The sequence below is a fragment of the Apteryx rowi genome, unplaced genomic scaffold (assembly GCF_003343035.1).
Source record: "Apteryx rowi isolate R43461 unplaced genomic scaffold, aptRow1 scaffold_925, whole genome shotgun sequence".
In the NCBI taxonomy this organism is placed as follows: Eukaryota; Metazoa; Chordata; class Aves; order Apterygiformes; family Apterygidae; genus Apteryx; species Apteryx rowi.
In genome coordinates this window covers 49,866-68,625 of record NW_020451233.1, presented here as the reverse complement: position 1 = coordinate 68,625, position 18,760 = coordinate 49,866, and the positions used below count along the sequence as shown (strand labels likewise).

At 43.6% G+C, this 18,760-nt stretch overlaps 1 protein-coding gene across 4 annotated transcripts; it reads left to right on the top strand.

The window, feature by feature from the left end:
* Nucleotides 1-7,044: 7,044 nt before the first annotated feature.
* On the top strand, nucleotides 7,045-18,431 carry HIKESHI (Hikeshi, heat shock protein nuclear import factor). Of its 4 annotated transcripts, none has more exons than XM_026091810.1 (6): nucleotides 7,077-7,174; nucleotides 7,606-7,715; nucleotides 7,996-8,233; nucleotides 14,162-14,313; nucleotides 17,178-17,296; nucleotides 18,212-18,431. In XM_026091810.1, exons 3-6 carry the CDS (start codon nucleotides 8,083-8,085, stop codon nucleotides 18,264-18,266), a joined length of 477 nt encoding a protein of 158 aa, XP_025947595.1. In that variant the 5' UTR covers nucleotides 7,077-7,174; nucleotides 7,606-7,715; nucleotides 7,996-8,082; the 3' UTR covers nucleotides 18,267-18,431. The 4 variants fall into 4 exon arrangements, with proteins under 4 accessions (XP_025947594.1, XP_025947595.1, XP_025947596.1 ...); XM_026091811.1 differs by lacking the exon at nucleotides 7,077-7,174 and adding an exon at nucleotides 7,184-7,518; XM_026091809.1 differs by lacking the exon at nucleotides 7,606-7,715 and having other exon boundaries at nucleotides 7,045-7,174.
* The last annotated feature ends 329 nt before the right edge of the window (nucleotides 18,432-18,760 follow it).

The following is an 18,760-nucleotide window of genomic DNA, read 5'->3' as shown; positions in this document are numbered from 1 at the left end:
AGAGCTAAGCAAAAATTTGTGAACTTCAGTCACAGGTAATTGGTCTTTCACCTCTAARGTCCAAACAAGGTGAACTGTCGGTTGAAATACTCAGGTTTAAGCTTTTAATTTGGACAACATTGATCAGGCTTTTATTTTCCTCCCTGTCACAAAGAAATAGTAAAGACCATTTTGATACCTCTCAGGACCAGAACATATTGAGCAAAAAGCTGGGTGAGGTAGCATAATATTGCTGAACTGCTGAAGCACATAAGGCCAGCTGTGCAAAGTCAAATGGCATTTGTTCAACACCAGGCCAGGTGGAAAAAAATACRCAATGTAGGAGACCGTTAACCGGGCTTGTGCAGCCAAGCTTTCTGAGCCATCTGCCTGTAGAGTTGTGAAGCATTTGGAATCAGAGGCTGAGTTTAAAAATCTAAGCTTTAATGATGGGACAAAGCCAAGCAGCAAATCTGGCTTAAACACAGAGATTACAGAGAATCACTGTTTTAGGCTACAGAACACAATTYGTGCAAGAGCAACTTCTGCCCTCTCCACCCCAGAAAGTATAATAGAAATGGGATGTTCCCTGTGGAACAATATGGGGACAAACAAAAAGGGAACAGGAGGCTTTATGCAGTTTTTTGGCACTAATGACAATACTGCAAGTCARTATTCCACTGTCAGTGATGTACAGCTGGTGAAGATACCGAATCCACAGGGAAAGGCGATTAACAGCCTGAAGAGGAATTCCACATTAATCTGCAGAACACAATTAAAATGACTGTGCAGCTTCAAGATACTGGACATGTCTTATGTTAAATTTCCCTAGATATACTAAATGCCTGTTTCCTCAAGCATCCTATAGTGATTGTATTTGTAGCTTTTACACAACCAGTGAAGTTTAGCAATAATTCACCATAATGATATTCTTCAAGTATCACAAAATCACAGAACGGTTGAGGTTGGAAGGGACCTCTGCAGATCATCCAATCCAATCCCCCTGCTACAGCAGGGTCACCTAGAGCACGTTGTCCAGGACCGTGTGCAGACRACTTTTGAGTATCTCCAAGGATGGAGACTCCACAAACTCTTGGGGCAGCCTGTTCCAGTGCTCAGCCACCCTCACAGTAAAGATGTTTTTCTTTATGTTCAGAGGGAACTTCCTGTGTTTCAGTTTGTGCCCGGCGCCTCTTGTCTGATCCGTGGGTACCACTGAGAAGAGCCTGGGCCCATCCTCTGACAATGCTCTTCCTAATGCAACCCAGGATACCACTGGCTTTCTTGGCCACAAGGGCACGCTGCCGGTTCGTGGTCTACTTGTTGTCCACCAGGACTCCCAYGTCCTTCTCCGCATAGCTGCTCTCCAGCAGRTCAGCCCCCAGCCCGTACTGGTGCATGGCATTATTGCTCCCTAGGCATTTCCCTTTATTCAACTTCATGAGGTTCCCCTCTGCCCGTCTCTCCAGCCCCCTGGTGTATCAGCCACTYCTCCCAGTTTKGTATCATCGGCAACCTTGGAGGCTGAGGGTGCGCTCTGTCCCTTCAGCCAGGTCATTGCTGGGTAAGCTGAACAAGACTGGACCCAGTAYTGACCCCTGGGAGACACCGCTAGCTGCAGGCCTCCAACTAGACTCTGCGCCACTGATCACTGCCCTCTGGGCTCTGCCATTCAGCCACTTCTCAATCCACCTTGCTGTCTGCTCATTTAAACCAGTACTTTCTCAGCTTGCCTGAGACAATGTTACAGGAGAGAGTGTCGAAAGCCTTACTGAAGTCAAGGCAGACAATATCCACCGCTCTCCCCTCATCTACCCAGCCAGTCATTCCATCATAGAAGGCAAGCAGGTTGGTTAAGCATGATTTCCCCCTTGTGAATCCATGCTGACCACTCCTGATCACCTTCTTTCCCTCCACATGCTTAGAGATGGCATCCAGGATGAGCTGCTCCATCACCTTTCCAGGGATYGAGGTAGGCTGACTGGCCTGTASTTCCCYGRGTCCTCCTTCTTGCCCTTTTKGAAGACTGGAGTGACACTGGCTTTCTTCCAGTGCTCAGGCACCTCTCCTGAACACCACGACCTTTCCAAGATGATTGAGAGGGGCCTTGCAAGGACATCCGCCAGCTCCCTCAGCACTCGTGGGTGCATCCCATCAGGGCCCATGGCCTTGTGGATGTCCAGTTTGCTTGAGTGATCCCTAATCCAATCCTCCTCCACCAGGGGAATATCTTCCTTTCCCCAGACCTTCTCCCTGCTCTCCAGGGCCTGGGATTCCTCAGGGCTGGTTTTAGCAGTAAAGACTGAGGCATAAGAGTATGAGGAGAGCTGAGCGCAGCTAAAAGAGGCAGCAAACAGATGCAGGAGTTTGTGCAGCCATGTTTGGGCTCTGACTAGAAGTTGAGGATCTTGTTGGAAGTTGTGGGCTTTCTGAGAACCCCCAAGGAACTAGAAGGTGATTGCTGCAAGCAGGAAAGGGGAAGCTAGGCAAGGACAACTGCAGGAGGCCTTAACTTCTCCTGGAAGAAGCTCTAGCTAGGAGTAGCTGCTGCTAATGAGCTCTCTTGGTTGCCCCTGACCAGAGGGAGTTGGGGCCTTTGATCCTGGTGGCCCTTGATTAGGGCAGGTCAAGAACCCTGGGAGCCAGTGCTAGGGAGAGGCCTATATAAGAGCCAGGCCCAGAGTGCAGTGAACAGAGGCAGCAGTTTGTGCAGCAGTTCGCGCAGAAGGGTGCACGAAGGCACCTTTGTTTAAAGGGCCCTCCTTGGAGGAATTCCATGGGCTACGGCCCTAGAAGGAAGGGGGGTTCAAGAGAGCTGGTTAATATTTGAGCATCACTTCCTCCAAGCTCAAGAGCGGTGCATCCCTACGAGTAGGAAGTCAAGCAARGGAGGCAGGAGAGCTGCATGGATGAGCAAGGAGCTCCTGGCAAAACTCAACCAGAAGAAGGAAGTATACTTAAAGTGGAAAGGGGGACAGGCCACTTGGRAGGAATATAGGAAYGTTGTCAGAGTATGCAGGGATGCAACGAGGAAGGCTAAGGCCCGTTTGGAATTAAATCTGGCAAGAGATGTCAAGAACAACAAGGAGGGCCACCCAAACACGGCGGCCGTCCCCTCAGATGCTGCGCGAAGCGCCGCGGCGGGCGGTGGCGAGCCCGTGAGGCGCGGGACTACAACTCCCAAGGTGCTCCGCGCGGCGCGGGCGGCCGAGGGGGCGCGGCCGCACGGCACCGGGCCGCGCGCGGGCTGACGGGAGATGCAGTTCGGTGCCGCGCAGGGGCAGCGGTGCCGCCGCGCCTGCCCCGCCCGCCCTCGTCTCCGCGGCGCCCGGCCCGCCCCTGCCTGGCGCCCACGGGCTCGGGAGGGCGCGCGCGAGAGGCGGCAGCCGCCCCAACGGCCCTAACGGCCCCGACGGCCGCTCTTCTCCTCGGCTCGAGGCGCCTCGTCCTCTCGCTGCCGCCGCTGCTCTGCCCGCTCGGGGAGCCTGCCGCGCTCTTAATGTTAACCGAATGTTTTTAATAGAGTCCCAAGAGGGTGGCAGTAAAGCGCTTTAGCTTTTTATTGCTGTGGAGGCACGTGCCAGACACAATCCCGAGCAAAAACAGAAGACGAAGAATTTGTTGCCCTGGCTGTGTTTTTTGTTACACGTAAATGCGACCTTATAGTCTGTGGATGCTCCTTATATACGGTTGTTTGACATAAACTAGCCTGTCCCAGTTGGTATTCAGAGTTACAACTCCTGGSCTCAGCGGCGTCGGCTGTCCGTGCGGTGCGCCGGTGTACTCGTGGGAGAAACCTGTCTCCTTCTCCTCCCTGTACCGTCCTCCGCAGGCTTCCTTGCCAAGTTTTGTTTGCAGAATCGGCCGGTTCCTTCCTCACAACTTGCAGGCAAGATGTTGGGAGAGGTTAACCGCCTTCCATTTTCAGGCACCAGATTTCAACAGGTAAGGTGGCCAGCTAGTCCCTGTCAGCAGTCTTTGTAGTCAGTGGAGAGAAAGCCGGGCTCCTGAGTTCGAAACAAGGGCTTTCCTCTTTYGCTGAGTGCAGGAAGTCCTTTAGAGAAACTAGCCGTCCAAAGTCGTGCGATTTCTTCCGTTGATATCTTCTTAAAAGCATATTCATGGGTGAGCTCTGGCCTTTTGTGTCTGCTTTAGAGTCATTAATGAATCCTGTCCTGAAGAGACGTTGGTTAAAATGCATAAACCAGGACTACAGACTGTCTTTTCCCTCGGAGGGAGTTCTCATCAGTGTCTTCCTGTTAAATTGTCTCCTTGGCTCCTTAATCATGTTCTCTTTTGTATATTGTGGCTCAGCTACAGCAGGAACATATTCTAAAGTGTAAAATCAAAATGAGCCTAATGCTTACGAAGATATGTATTTGCTTTTATTTTTCAAAGCTAAGTGAAAGAGCTTGGATACAAGGTGTATGCTTTTATCTTTTCAATGGAAGTTCATATGAAAAAATTTGACAAAAAAATTACTTTCAACATTTAAAGCATTAAAGCATTTAAAGATGTCTTATCCTGCTGTTGTTAAATCAAATTTGGTTAGATCTAGCTTTAAAATTTTTATGCTAGGTGGAGTCAGCAGCATTGTGTGCTGAAACTACTCTGTTGAAATTCCCTGTTTTCAGTTGCTTATTTCTTTAACCAGGTATCAGCACCTTGGAGAAAAAAAAGGATGTACTTTGGTAATATGTTACAGGTAGTTGTGTGTCACGCATCTCAAAAATAGCTAAAATTGAAGCAGAAAAAAAAAAGATACGGATTTAGGGAGTTGTTTAAGGAATGGTGCCTGGCAGAGATACAGGTCAGACAGGAAGAAAGACAGTGGAAAAATAAGATAGCCAAGACAGAGGCTGAGATATAGAAACAGATATCAGTGAATAACTGAAAAAGATCAGGAATCTGGGGAGGCTCCTGGAGGCAGGTTCTGGATGTACACAGAAACTGGAAATGGTTGTGGGCAGAGGACTGAGGATCTTACGGGAATGGGGGAGAACTGGTTAGACTAAAARTGGGCCAAGACTTCTCAGCACTGCAAATAGGTCTGGAAAGGGAACCTGGGGCAGACAGAAGAGGGGACTGAGCCTGAGGGGAATGAGCAGCTGTTTCAACCCCCTGGTGGGTTTTTCCTTTTATTCTGGCACAGAGCACAATGTTCTGTCACTTATCACCTCTTACCTGTGTAAAGGTCTGTGAAATGCAAAGGTAGATTTCCCTTCTCCTTTCACTGCCAGATAGCATTGAAATTTCAAGTCTTTTTTTGCTGTCAGGGCCTTTGCCTCTTTTTGCAAAAGTCGGAAGATGTTGAGAGGCTGGCATTTGCAGGAAGAGAAGGGATGATGACATAGCAAAGACTGTTCGGGGAACTAGACTTTGTTCGTCTTTGTGCCACAGAGTTCATATGTGATGCTAACCTGGCCCTTAAACCATTGTGCAGGCATCTGTGAAAAGTCTGATGTAAGACTGGAAATCTCTTTGGTGGAAGTTCATGCTGAAGTCAGTGAGGGTTGTTCTCTGACCACCGCGTGCTGTCTAAGGGTAAGTACTCTGATATGGCACCAATCATCAGTTTACACAGTAAATGTACATGACGTGCACACTGCTTTAATGTAAACTTCCAGAATCTGAACTATATCTGTGAGGACAAATTCAGTTTTTTTGCAATGCAGCATCATATACTGTTACATCAATTGTCCCTCAGTTTAGTTTGTTGTATATGTCAGCATATTTAATTAGATATGTTTTCTGATTWTTTTTTTCCCTTAGTGTTTGTCTCTTTAATTTTCTAATGCAGATTTTATTTGCTCCATAACAGCGAGGTCTCCTAATTGCTTTGGCTAAGTTGATTGCCAGCTTTATCTGGATATAAGCATTTTGGATCTAACCTTTTACTTTCATAGCAGTATCAACTTTAATTTCTAGATATATGAACCAAGACATAAAATTTCCACTGCTCTTCAGTACTCAAAGAAAATCAGTCATGTTTGTTTAAAGGATGGCTGCATTGGGCGAGACCAAAGCGCCCTATCTCTGGCAGTGTCCAGGAAGAGTTATGTAATAGTGTAGAAGAACAGGGCAAACAGAGCATTGTTTTCAGGTGTTACCTCTTAAGTTCAGGTTCCTGGTGACTCCTGCATTTCTGAACAAGAGGTTGTGACTTGGTRCTTAAGCCTTGATGCATTTTCCTTTGAATTTTTATAATCTGTTTTTGAACACATGTAAAATTCTTGCAACTGTGGCAGATATTTCTACACACYGTGCAGATGTTATCTCCTTTTTCTACCCAATAATTTGATGTGGTGCTATTTCTTGTATTGCAGAAACAATGAATGATTATTTTTTTAATTTTTATGCCACTCCTGATATTACAGACCTTTGTTATAGCCATGCCACATTTTCTCTTCGAGGTTGACGTGCTCACTTATTTAGTCACTGCTTGTACCAAAGACACTTTCATACTGGAGTCAGATTTACAGCTCTGTGAACTTAAAAAAAAAAAAAAAATAAGGCTGTCCTAAGCGATAGGCTGTGCCACAGTCAGTAGCTGAATAATTTCACACTGGAAGTTTTTAGCTGTGACTGCATGGCTGCCCAGGCGCAGCAGAAACCACGCTCGCGTGCAGCTGTCCCCAGCGCCGGGGGAGAAGTGCTCCCAGGGCTTTGGTAGGCTCGGCAGAGCGTGGGACAGCAGCACGGGCTCGGCTTGCAGGGCTGGGATCAGTGCAGCGTGATGTCCTTAAATGCAAACGTACCAGATGACAAAGCAAGTGAATGAAGACTATACTKTTTTTTTTCTTCGACAGTGTCTTCTGCTAAAACTTCGATTTCAAGACATCGTCGAYAGAAAGCCCCTAGCAGAGCCCGCGCTGTCCCGAGCACTGTCTGTCCTGGGTTCTGCACTGATGGCGCGGGGACTGGGGAGGGGGAGCGGTGACGCGAACTACATCTCCCATCAGGCACCGCTCCGCCCCGCGCAACGCCGCAAGCGGAGCGAGCGCGCGGTGCACAGCGGGAGCTGTAGTCCTGCGCTGCCGCACCTGGGGCGYCGCTCCGGAAGTGATTCTGTGGCCGCCCGGGGGCGCGGTGGTTTCCGGGAGTCGGCACTCATGGAGGCTCCGGAGTAGCCAAGCGTTTGAGGGGCTCGGCGGCCGCCGCCGCCATGTTCGGCTGCCTGGTGGCGGGCAGGCTGGTGAGCACTGCCCGGGCCGCGGGTGGAGCTGCCAAGGGGCCGCAGAGCCGCCCCGTGGATCTCGCTCTTCCCCTCGCCCGAGCTCCTCCCGGGGCCGGCCCCAGGCCGAGGGGACCTGCCGCCCCCCTCACGCTCGCCCCACGCCTCTGCTGGCTCCTGCCCTTCATCCCCAGAGGCAGCTGCGTTGTGGAGCTTCATTGCTGGCATCCTGCCTGGCGGCAGTCACCCTGCTCTCTGGTCATGCAGGGCTTTGAGCTCCTGAGTCAGCTTCTGGCAAGCTGGGCACTTAAAAGAAGCTTTTCAAGGCCAGGCTCTATGTTGGCTGCAAGGATGTGGCACCTGGGGTAAAAAGGAGGGTTTCTTTGTGCTGTGGCATTTGGCCATCCTTGTACTACCTGTCTGAAAGCCTGTTGTATTTCCTATGTGAACAGGTTTCCGTGATTGCTGGGGTTGTGCTAGCCAGGTGGTCAAGAGCCACAACTGACAGACTTGTCAAGCTCTGCTGCACCCTGTCTTCCTCCTAGGCAGATGGGGAGCGAAGGTATTCTGATGCTGTAGTCCCGGGTGGGATGTGCAAAGGGTGTAGCTGGTGAGGGCTTGTGATTCTTTTTTAGCAGCCTTTTGCACAATTGCTGAGTTTGCCTTTCATCTGAAKGTTTGCTACTTAGGTTTAGTGTATTCCTCGCGTCTTGGGTGTAGTGTAGTGTACATTCCGCCTTGGGTGTAGTTCTGAAAAGGGAAGCTCATGGTTATAGTCAAAAGAAAGAGAACAAAATCTTTACTAACATTGCTTTTTTATTTTATTTAYTTATTTTTTCTAGGTGCAAGCAGCTCCTCAACAAGTGGCTGAGGACAAATTTGTCTTTGACTTACCGGACTATGAAAACATCAACCATGTTGTGGTGTTCATGCTGGGAACTCTGCCATTTCCCGAAGGAATGGGAGGATCTGTCTATTTTTGTTATCCGGACCAGAGTGGGATGGCAGTGTGGCAGCTGCTTGGGTTTGTCACTAATGAGAAGCCAAGTGCCATCTTCAAAATTTCTGGTCTCAAATCTGGTAAGATTAGTAAAACATAGCAGTCAGTGGAATGGGTGTGTTGCTGCATGCCTGAGGGACTAAATGTTGGGAGGTGTTGATCAAAAGGGTGCTTGAAAAGCCGGACCGCTGTGTTTATTCTGGTAGTCCCTAGGAGATATGAGGAGTGGTTTTGTGGAAGTCTGGCCGTGTATTAATGCTCCTGGGGAAGTTTCTCACTTGTTTGCCCTTGTCRGCAGTGTTGATTTGGAACTTCACTGCAACAGCGTTGGCATACAGGTTGCAGTGCTTCTGCAACCTSTATGGGGAAGCTGAGGAAGAACGTCTGTGCACTTTCCGTAGTGTGGTTTTAGGCATTTGGCTGGACATGCCTGCGATATTTTCTTGTACCTCTTGTTACCAAGGCGCTGTATTCACTGTGGCGTAGAGCTGCCTTTTCTAAGGAGCAGTTTGTCACAATGGCTTTGGAAAGCTAGCTTCATCTGGTCCAGGTGCTGTGCACTATGTAATGGTTCAGTTCAGGGTATTATCGTTGGAAAGCAGTTTTCCAAATGCTTTTTTTATCCTTGATGTACACCTGAGTAAAGATATGGGAGTCAGAAAAGACTAGTGCWACATGAAGTAGGGTTTTTTGATTATGTGGTCTTTTTTCCATGCGTGCTGTCAAAGTGAAGTATCCCAAAGGCACACCTTTCGTCTAATAAAGGAATGGGTATGTCAGTCATGCAGTTTGTAGGACTATGGTAATAAAGTAATATGCATCTTTTATAGGTTTRAGTGTAGTTTACAACCTTAACTTTAATTTCTGTTTAGATAACTATTGAAGATGCTGTGAGGAAATGTATTAATTCAGTAGGTGGCATGCTTTCTCTTGAATGAGTCCTGGAKAGTAATCTGACATAAGGTAAAGGCTTTACAGGTGCAGGGCAAAATAATTTCTGGCCATGTATGTTACTCAGAAGTTTTGGGCCTTCTTGGAACATGTAACAGCCACATGAAAATTTTATTTTTGTGTGGTTTTGTATGTCCAGAAGTTGTGGAGTGAGTGAAACAGAGTAAAGCGTAGGACCTGCTTTCTTCCCCAGCTATTGCAGTGTTTTTCTCGTACTGGACTTTCTTTGTTATGTGTGTCTTCAGAGAGCTTTGTAGCAAAAAATATCTTCAGATGCTTTTGAAGGATAGCACCTTTAGGCATTATTTCCAAGTGAATATTAGGTTGCTTTCATTTGTATAATCCTGTGTGTTGTAAATGTGGCTCTAGTCCCTTGAATTTTCTCAGAATTGTTTTTTGTCTCTGGTTTGGTTGAAATGTTGAGACAGTTGCTAGAATTCCTGTTGGAAGCAGAAAAGTTGCAAAGGGTTGCATTTGAGGAACAATTCTGCGACCTAGTTGAATGTGCTGGCTGTGCCATGTGGCAGTGCTGTGTTTCACCTGAAGAAGAGAGCTCTGCCTTTCTGTTGTTGTCTACTGATTGTCTGGCTTCAGAGTCAGTATAAGCTGCACAACCTTAGTTTCCGTGCCCATAAACAGTTGTCTGATGGAGAGGACTGTGTAGAAAGAGGAGATGGAGAGAGTGATCTTGGAAAGTAGGAACCATCCTGTTGAAGTCTGTGTTTTGCATTTGAATATCTCAGGTTAATTTCTTGAACATGACAAATGTCATTGGCATGTCCTCATCCAGTGGATGGGGTGCCAGGACGTCTCCTGATTCAGAGTGTCTGTTTTCACTAGTAGGTAGCAGTGCTGTTCCATGAAGAGAATAAATAAGGAAGTTGAACTTGAGTTTTATTCTGTAAGAAGTGGCAAGGGATTATGTTTCTAGCMTGGTTCCATTTAGTTAAAGCAGTAGTTTCAAGCTGAGTAGCTCAGTTGCCAAGGTGGGAAGGTATTTTCAGCATAATTACATTTTCTGAGGGGAAATGGCAAGTAACCCTTTAAGATGAGAAGCATGGAGGTTGGGCAGATGTTTCTAACATGGGAAGTTCAGGCTAAAATAATAATGCTAAGAGGTAATTTGACAATTAATAGCAGAATTAAGTTGATGTGGCCTTTGCTTTTGGAAAAAAAAAGGAAGTAATAATAAAGAGTGTGTCTGTTCCTTTTACAATCTACAATAGTTGGCRAGAACTTGTATAAGTGTATGGATTAAGTCAGCTTTTTGTTACTTATGTGAAGAGTATGTGCATTAAAAGTGATGGAAGAAACTTTGCGTAAATTTTTATAAAATGGCTCCGGGTGTATATTGTGACATTAGCTTGCTTGCTGGATGTTATATAGTTGTATTAATTGTTGTGCTGCAGAGTCAAAATGCTACAGAGTCAAAATACTGCAGACTGATATGCRTGCTTAAATTTAATCCCAGGTTGAGCAGAACCAATTCACACTTTCAGTAAACTGTGGCACTAATTGTAAGTTCCCTGTGAAGCAGTGGCTGTAGGAGGATTTCTCTTTCTTGCTGTGTGATGAACAGAAGAGGGCTACAGTGTGTCTGAAGTGGGCAGGTGTGGTCAGCTGAAGGGGCCTAGCATTTTATTGCAGGTAAGTTGTGAAAGGTTAAGTGTAGAGTTTCTTACTCACACATGAAGTTCGTGCTTTGTGTCTAGAATTCCTTGGTACTCTGCAGGTTTTGCCCTGCGTGTGACTTGCACACATTGCCAGTCATTGCAATGACTAGTTGTGGTGTAAAAATACCCTAACTGCGTATATTGTATTTAAGACTTCTAGCCTGTGTGGATCAAGTGGAATGGCATTGCCACAGCTTGCTTAGTTTTCTTCCCTCCTTCCTCCTCTCCYGTGCTCCCTTAGGAAAGCCACTACAGAGGAACATTGTAGTGTTACCAAGGTTGCTTTGGTAATGAGCTAAGGGGGGGATCACTTTTGTGAAATACACTCTTCTTGTTTGGAGTGAGTAGGGCAACAACACAAAAATCTGGTTTGAGGAGTTCATGAGGTTCTTCTCTGCCCATTTCTCCAGTCTGTCAAGGTCCCTCTGAATGGCGGCGCAGCCCTCATTTGTATCAGCCGCTCCTCTAGGCCTGAACTGCTTCCCTACAGTATAAGCTCTGGTAGTGCTTCAGTGAATGTGATTATACATTCTTTTCTGACTGCTTTGTGTGCTATTTTGCTAATCAAATGTAGATGAATTTCATTTGATTGTCCATAGAGAAGGGTCTGGAAATGCTATTTACCTCACAATTGCAAAGTTTATTTTCTTAATTGTGACTGAAAGTGTGGTAGAAATGGAAAACAGCCTTTAGGGGGGACTGTGCAGTCTTACTGGGAGTGTATTGACAAGTGGGATAAAGTTACAGGATAGCCTTTTGCATTCCAGACTTTCTGTGCTGCACAGTGTGTGGTTGTGTGTGTGATCTTCTGTTTCCCACTCACAAATATACCCGGTAAAATAATGTCTGTATTTGAGGAATGCAAATGGGTAAGGTTTCTGACAAGGTTGTGCTGAAGGGTATTGGGGTCAAGATTGCATGAAAGGAAAGAGGGGAGAAAATTAAAATACTTTTCTGATTGCTCTTTGCTCTGGTTATGACGCGGTATCTTGGAGAGTACAGGATCTGAACGCCAAAATCTCAGTCTGTGTTTTAGTACATCAACACACTGTGTTCTTTGCATTCATAAGGTTTGAAATACTAATTATAAGAGGTAGCATTTGAAATGTGGAGTATACAGTTGGTATAAGGATGGCAGGGGACATTTTTCTCTGATCCTTTTAGGCAGGCACCTCTCCAGGAGAGTGGCTCCATGGGAGTGCGGTGCTAAGTATCTGTACTGCTGGGGTAGTGCTTGCAGAGGCCATCGGTCTCAGGAGGTATCATTCTTGCATGCAAAGTGACAGAATAGATGCACTTCCATTAATTAAGTCTTTCTAAAGTAGTGATGTTTTCTGATGGTTCTTGTTGCTTGAGGGTGTTAGGTTTTTATTGTAAATGTCAGTTTCTCAAGTGAATGTGAAGAAGATGTGTTAGAAGATATAAAACTTGTACCAACTGTATTGCTTTAGAATTTCTAATAGTAAACTTAAACATGATATTTAGTCATTCTGGTTTCTGATAGCTTTTTTGGTTTGTTTTTAATACTTCTGTAAATTCTAAAGTTATAAAGCAAGCATCTATGCACTGTATGGACTGAGCTCAAACAACAATGGCATTTCCCGAAAGAGCTGCTAAATAGCATTTTAGGAGACTAACTCTTCTTACTGGCCTTGTGTTAAAGTATGTTTTAATAGAACAGTGAGTGCTTTTCTTGTAAAGTGCCACTAGATATCAGTTCTAAGATGTGGAGTGTATTGAGGAAACAGATCAGAATTCAAAGACTTTCTAACCAGTGTGAATTTTATATTGGAGGTGAAGGAGAAGAGGGTAACAGCCTTCTGGTGTAAGGTACTAGGATATTGCAGATAGCTTCTGCCATCTATTTCTTTTTCTTTTTTTTTTTTTTTTTTGCTTGTGTGGGGGTTTGTTTTTAATGCTCAACAGATTCTCTTGTACACTTACCTTAATGTTAAAATAAATGTTAGAGTGTCTCTCATGAATTGGACTAATTCTTCTTTTTTTGGAATTGATTTGGCAGACTAAATCTCATGGGAGTAGAAAAGAAAGGTGATGCGGAAGGGGATTTAAGCTAGTATATTCCTGAGTGTGTGCAGGATTGACACTTGGCTTCAGTTGAAAGGGCTATTGAGTTTTGAATGTGATTTCTGTATGGGTTGGATGTTGGCTTCCTTCATGGTAGAGCCTTGCATCTCTGCAGAAGAATTGGCAGKTTTCTGAGATCTTCAGTTTGATTCCTCAGACTTATGCTTTTCTTGCTGGCTGAGTTCTTGGCCGTGGAGCTAAGTCAGATGGTGCTTCAGATTTCAGTTAGACTTCCGTGCAGCTCAAGATAGTGCTTACAGGTCTGTAGGATAGCTCTTGACTAGCTTTGCTTTCTCCAGCTAGTAAAAGGCCAGAGAGTGGTGCTGAAGCATTGCTTCTATGTTATGAGAATACTTGCCTATTATGTTAGCTCAGACTTACCTGGAGTATTAGTATTTGCTTACTAATAACACTGTGGTCCCCCCCAGCTTTTTTTCCTCTTTTTTCCTTGTCGGATACTGACAAAGAAGAGTGAGCAATTTCAGTGACTGTAGACAATTGTTATTGTTTGCAGAGTCTGTAGTTGAGGTTGGGACTGAAAGTGCTGGTTAAAGCTCAGCTGAGAAAGATCAGAGGTGATGGTGGGGGCTGGGATGATGCCTGTATAAGAGTTTTGCAATTTGTGGGTATGTTTTCTGCCTGATTTGCTGTTTTCTTTGTGACTTTTGCAAAGCTGGAGACACTTCTGTTTCGCGGCCATTGAGATGTGACCTTTGCTGTAGTTGGTGGTGGTTTTGAGCTGTTCTGATCATACACGGGGCTGCCCACTTTGCTGTAGGGATAGCTTAAAGTCAGAGTGATCTTCAAAGAACACCCTTTAATTCTCACTGCACAAAGAGGTTCACYAGCACTTCATTTGAATGAGTGAATCAAAAAAGCGTTCAGCAGTGCTAAATGTGTTTGGGKTTTTTCTATAGTCATTATGATGGGAATTAAAGAATTGGTTTCTGTAAAGAAAGGTATTGCTGTGTCTTTTACTCGCAGATCATATTTCTTATTGTACTTGGGATCAGTTTTCATCATAGAAAGCTTTGAAAGTTGTGGGGGGGGGTTTCTTTTTGTTCTTAGAAAAATCCTTAAGATCTGCTGTATTTTAAATTTACCTATTCACTGTTTCATCTATTGGGTGTGTACTTGCGCATGTGTTTGGACTGTGCTTTTCTTCTGGATTTCTGTGACTGGGAGAACTCTTTGGTGGGAGGGGGGAGTATCTTATACAGAAGAAATATGATGATTTAAGTAAAACCGTCTTTACGTGTGTACCAAGTCTAACATTTATGCTGTTTATGGTGTTTTCAGGGAAAGGAAGCCAACACCCCTTTGGTGCCATGAACCTCCCTCAGACGCCAACAGTAGCCCAGATTGGAATCTCGGTGGAACTGCTGGAGAGTTTGGCCCAACAGACTCCTGTCGCAAGTGCTGCTGTATCATCAGTAGATTCATTCACTGAGGTAACTTGGGCATCCTGTTTCAAGAAGTCCTCTGTAGTACTGAAGTTTGTTAAGAACTGAGCCTCTGAAGAACTTTTTTTTTTTTCCTTCTTTTAAGCTGATAAAAGTGGTTACAGAATCATAACTAACCTAATTTGTTGTCTAATCATTTGGCTGGATGCTATGGTGTTTTGAGATTACATTGTATTGCCCTGAAAGAATATGTCTCCTGCAGAAGATTGTTTTTTTTTTTTTTTTTTGCCTGTTCAGTGGAATCAGGTCATTAGTGTCTATAGTATCTATGTCACTCTACTGTAAAAATATTTGTGAGGCTTCCTCACAGGAGCAAATACCCGCTGTCTCTCACATGTGTTCAGTTAGTATCTGATGATTTGTAGATGTTGAAACTTCAGGGCATAGACCTACAGGGATGATCAAAAACTACTCAAGTGGTAACACAGACTTGAGCATAGATGCATATAGAGATTTAATGGTACCACTTACCCTTGAGAAATCCTTTTAATGTAGTTCTGCAGAATTAAAAAATGATTCACTCTGCCAYAGAAGGATGTATTTTTTTCCTGCAGACCAGGCCTTGGGCTGCAACATTAGCCATTTTTACTCAGCAGGTCTGATAATTTGAACCTCTGGAAATCCTCAGCCAGCAATAGCAGTTAGTCAGCCATCTAACAGCAGTACTCAAGGCAAGCTAGATCTGCATGGCAACTCTTGATTTCCCTAACAGTGTTCTGGATGAAACTGGTGTCTGCACATAACACGTCAGATCACTGTATGGTTCTTCTGAATACTTACTTGTGTCTTGAAAAGGCAAGAAGGTGTCTTTGAAATCTTGTTATGTAGGTGTGTTTTGAGTTTAGGCTTTGATCTTCTGGTCAAAACTAAGATCAAATTGATGTTCCCAGAACCATTGTTGGCTCTGGCATTATCTTTTAACACTTAAGAAGTCAAAGAGAGGCTTTGTTTGAGGCATTTTTTTTTTTTCTTGCTTGCTTTTCATACAGACACTTATTGAAGTAGACTGGTAATTGAACAGTAGTCCTGATAATGAAGCTGATGTCCTCTGACAGGTTATATACATTATAGCTCCAAATAGGTAATGTCTCCTTTGGAGAAAGTTATCTTGACTATGAGTTGACTGACAGCTATTTGTGTATATTAGGGTTAATCAAGCCTTTTTGGCTTATTGGGGCAAATGACATCTAAATGTTATTTCTGATTCTACCAATTTTTATAATAGCAGTAGTTAGGTCACCAGTTAATAACGTGCAACCTGAAGTCATTTGCAAGCTGGCTGGTGGATTTTCCTGGCAATAATGTGTAAAGAAAAAAACACCTCATGATTATATGTCACTTTGCAAATGTTATTTTCAGATAGGTGGATTTTTCCCTGTTAAAACACAATGAAATTTTAACCAAAATTTTTACACTGTTTTTAAGGAACGTCAGTTCAGTAAGGGTTTGAAACAACAATTACTCTTGTAGAGACGATTTATGAAGGCGTTGTTGAAGGAAATGTTTGAAGGATTAGATAGAAGAGGAAGGTGATACAGGTGATATGTGTAGATGGGAACACAGTTTGTGAATGGCTAATGGCTTTTTTCAAATCTTAATATCAGCTATTTGGAACTGCTACTTCATAGCAATAAAAATAGATTCTTTTAAAGCCAGAATCATTTGTCACTATTCTAAATTAAGCGATTGTTCTTCCACTACATTTTAAGAAGACATATAAAGATTTATGATGATACATTTTACATAATTATAGTATTAAAAAAATAATGGRAAGAAGTGGGACAAAAAAGCAGAATTCTGCGTGAGAGTGGGGTGAGACTGAGGATACATTCCTTGGGTTCTAGGGCATCATCTCTTCTCCCACCCTCTGTTTGCATCAAAGTAGGTGGTGGGAAGTTCAAGGGTGCTGATACATTGCCTCAGGCTCTGTTTTTCTCCATCTTTTTTACTCTGAAGATACTTTGTTCCCCCACTGAAACAACCCATATGTGTGTGTATGTATTTGTGTGTGTGTATAAAAATAATTTCTTTTAACTGTAATGAATAGGGGAAAGAAGGAAGGAGATATTGTACACTTATTTATTTGTAAACTAACTAGAATTTCCAGCTGTCCCCTCCTCCCCACACAAGTCTTGCTGATTCTTGGCTGAAATCTCTCAATCCATTTTCATCGCTTGTACTTCCTCATTCCCACAGTTTTTGCTATGTATCTTTCTCATGTTTTTCCCAGCAAGAACATGTGGCAGAGGATGCCAGGGARTCAACCCTTCTGTGATAAAAGCTGAACAAAGTTTCCCAGTTGCTGGAGTCTGGCTCCTGTCTTGGCAGGAATCTGTGGAAATTGTAATGTAACAAGGCAGATCACTGCAAGCTTTTCAGCTGGTTTAACAGCTAGTGTTTTGCTATGACCTGGGCTTTGCCACTTTGTCCTGATGTAGAGTTCTCCCAATGGTTTAATTTGGAGGAAAAGACCAGCTGTAGTCACTGTGTCACTGGTTAGTCGCAGGATTTTACCAAGATGTGGTCCCCAAATGAATCAGGGAAAATGTTCTTTCCAAAGCTCTTTATCCAGTTGGATAAAATTGGGCAGGGAGGGTRGAAGTTGAAGATTCCAAGATGATTTCTCGACAGTAGAAGGATCTGAGGACAAGACAGAGTTAGGATGTTTTGATCTCTTTAGGTCACCAGGGAGGTGTGTATTAACATATCCATCTCTCCGCTGCATGAGATAACAGTGCTAATTTTACTTCATGTGGGAGTTACGTATCAGTTAAACTTTTGCACAAAAATTTAAATCGGGGGGAAAAAATAACCCTCTTGAAATTAAATGTAAAATGTCTCTTTTATTTCAGTTCACTCAGAAGATGTTGGATAACTTCTATAATTTTGCTTCCTCATTTGCTGTTACTCAGGCGCAGATGACTCCAAATCCTTCTGAAGCTTTCATTCCTGCAAATGTAGTTCTGAAATGGTAATGGAAATGATCTCAAGCACCTTTTCTTTTTGTTTTTTTTTTTCTAGGCATCAAAACGGCTAGTTTCGAAGTATTAGATTACTGTCATGCTGTGTGGTGAAATGATGCAAAAATATTTAAAACTGTTACTGATTTGCCACTGTTTATCTGAAATAGAGATGTTCTGTCCACTGTTCTTGTATTTACTTGTCAGTGTCTTCATATAATGATTTTGATTAGAAAAATACTATGCCTATGAGTTTTGCTTCTTTTAGAAGTGTAATCCTTATCATATGCGGATTTACAGTGTGTTACTGATTCTACAAATGCTTCTCGAGTCATGGAAAGACAGAACATGCTATGTCTGTCAGTTCGTGCTTATTTGTTATGCTTGGTCTCTTCCTAGACATAGTTCCAGCATAGTTCTGTAGCTTAAGTATGTGGGAGAGGTGGAGAAATCATGTTCCTAGCTGACCTGATTGTACCACCAACAAACCTTGAGCACAGATGCAGAAGTCTCTAAGAACTGTTTTTCAGGGACTAATTTCAGAAATAACTCGTTATGGGGATAGCACACGTAGTCTGGTGAACTGCAGACAGTCTTCAGAATGTCTGAAAAAACTCTTACCTACAGTTTATCAGTTTAGCTCCCTTTAGCCATCTCTACAGTGTTAACCTAACCCATTGTTTTAGAACAGTATTTTGGGCTCTCTGAATTCGGTTTGTCCATTAGTATGGATCAGCATGGACACGTAAGCACTTAGCGGAAGCAGTAGGTTTCCTTTGCGCAATTGATGCAGAACATCAATGTGCTGTAAATTAAAAAGCATTTCATGTTGCGGAATAGATGCAATTTTTCTTGTTCTCTGCAAGAGAACCTGATTTGTATCATTTTGAAGCCATTCTAWTTATGACACCTTTTGTTTCTCCTAGGTATGAGAACTTCCAGAGACGTCTGACACAGAACCCTCTCTTTTGGAAAACATAAACTTAAATCATGGCATTTGAAGTGCTTTCTGAAGAGTGTTACCTGAAAGATGCAGCAAATATCTCCACTAAAAATTTTTTGGGAAAAAACGATTAGTCTGAATAGACAACCTTGTAGCTTTTATAATACTCGAAAATTATTTAAAATTAAAACCCATGAAAACTACTTGCTTACGCATTTCTTTTTTTTTAATTGAAGTACTTGGCTTCAGCAAGAAGTCAGTGGTGCATACGCATATTTAGAAATACTCTTCTGCAACTGTATGTAAAATGGAAGGAATTAAAAGATGAAAGATGGCAGTATGGTTTCATACTTGTGGTGTGAAGTTTTCTGGTGGTGGTGAACTGTAAACAAAAGAAAGTAGTATCTTTCTTTACCTCATTCTTAAGGATGATCAGGCTACTGACTAAGAATACAATGATTATTTTATGCCTAGTACTTAGGCTGTAAGTACTTAGATTTTGCAGATGACCGAGATTCCTGTCCCCATGAAT

What these genes read in the sequence shown, in the direction of transcription:
- HIKESHI (XM_026091809.1), top strand. Translation starts at nt 7,145, where the DNA reads ATGTTCGGCTGCCTGGTGGCGGGCAGGCTG. An exon ending in GCCTGGTGGCGGGCAGGCTG is followed by an intron (nt 7,175 to 7,995) that starts GTGAGCACTGCC and finishes TATTTTTTCTAG; the next exon opens with GTGCAAGCAGCTCCTCAACA. An exon ending in AATTTCTGGTCTCAAATCTG is followed by an intron (nt 8,234 to 14,161) that starts GTAAGATTAGTA and finishes TGGTGTTTTCAG; the next exon opens with GGAAAGGAAGCCAACACCCC.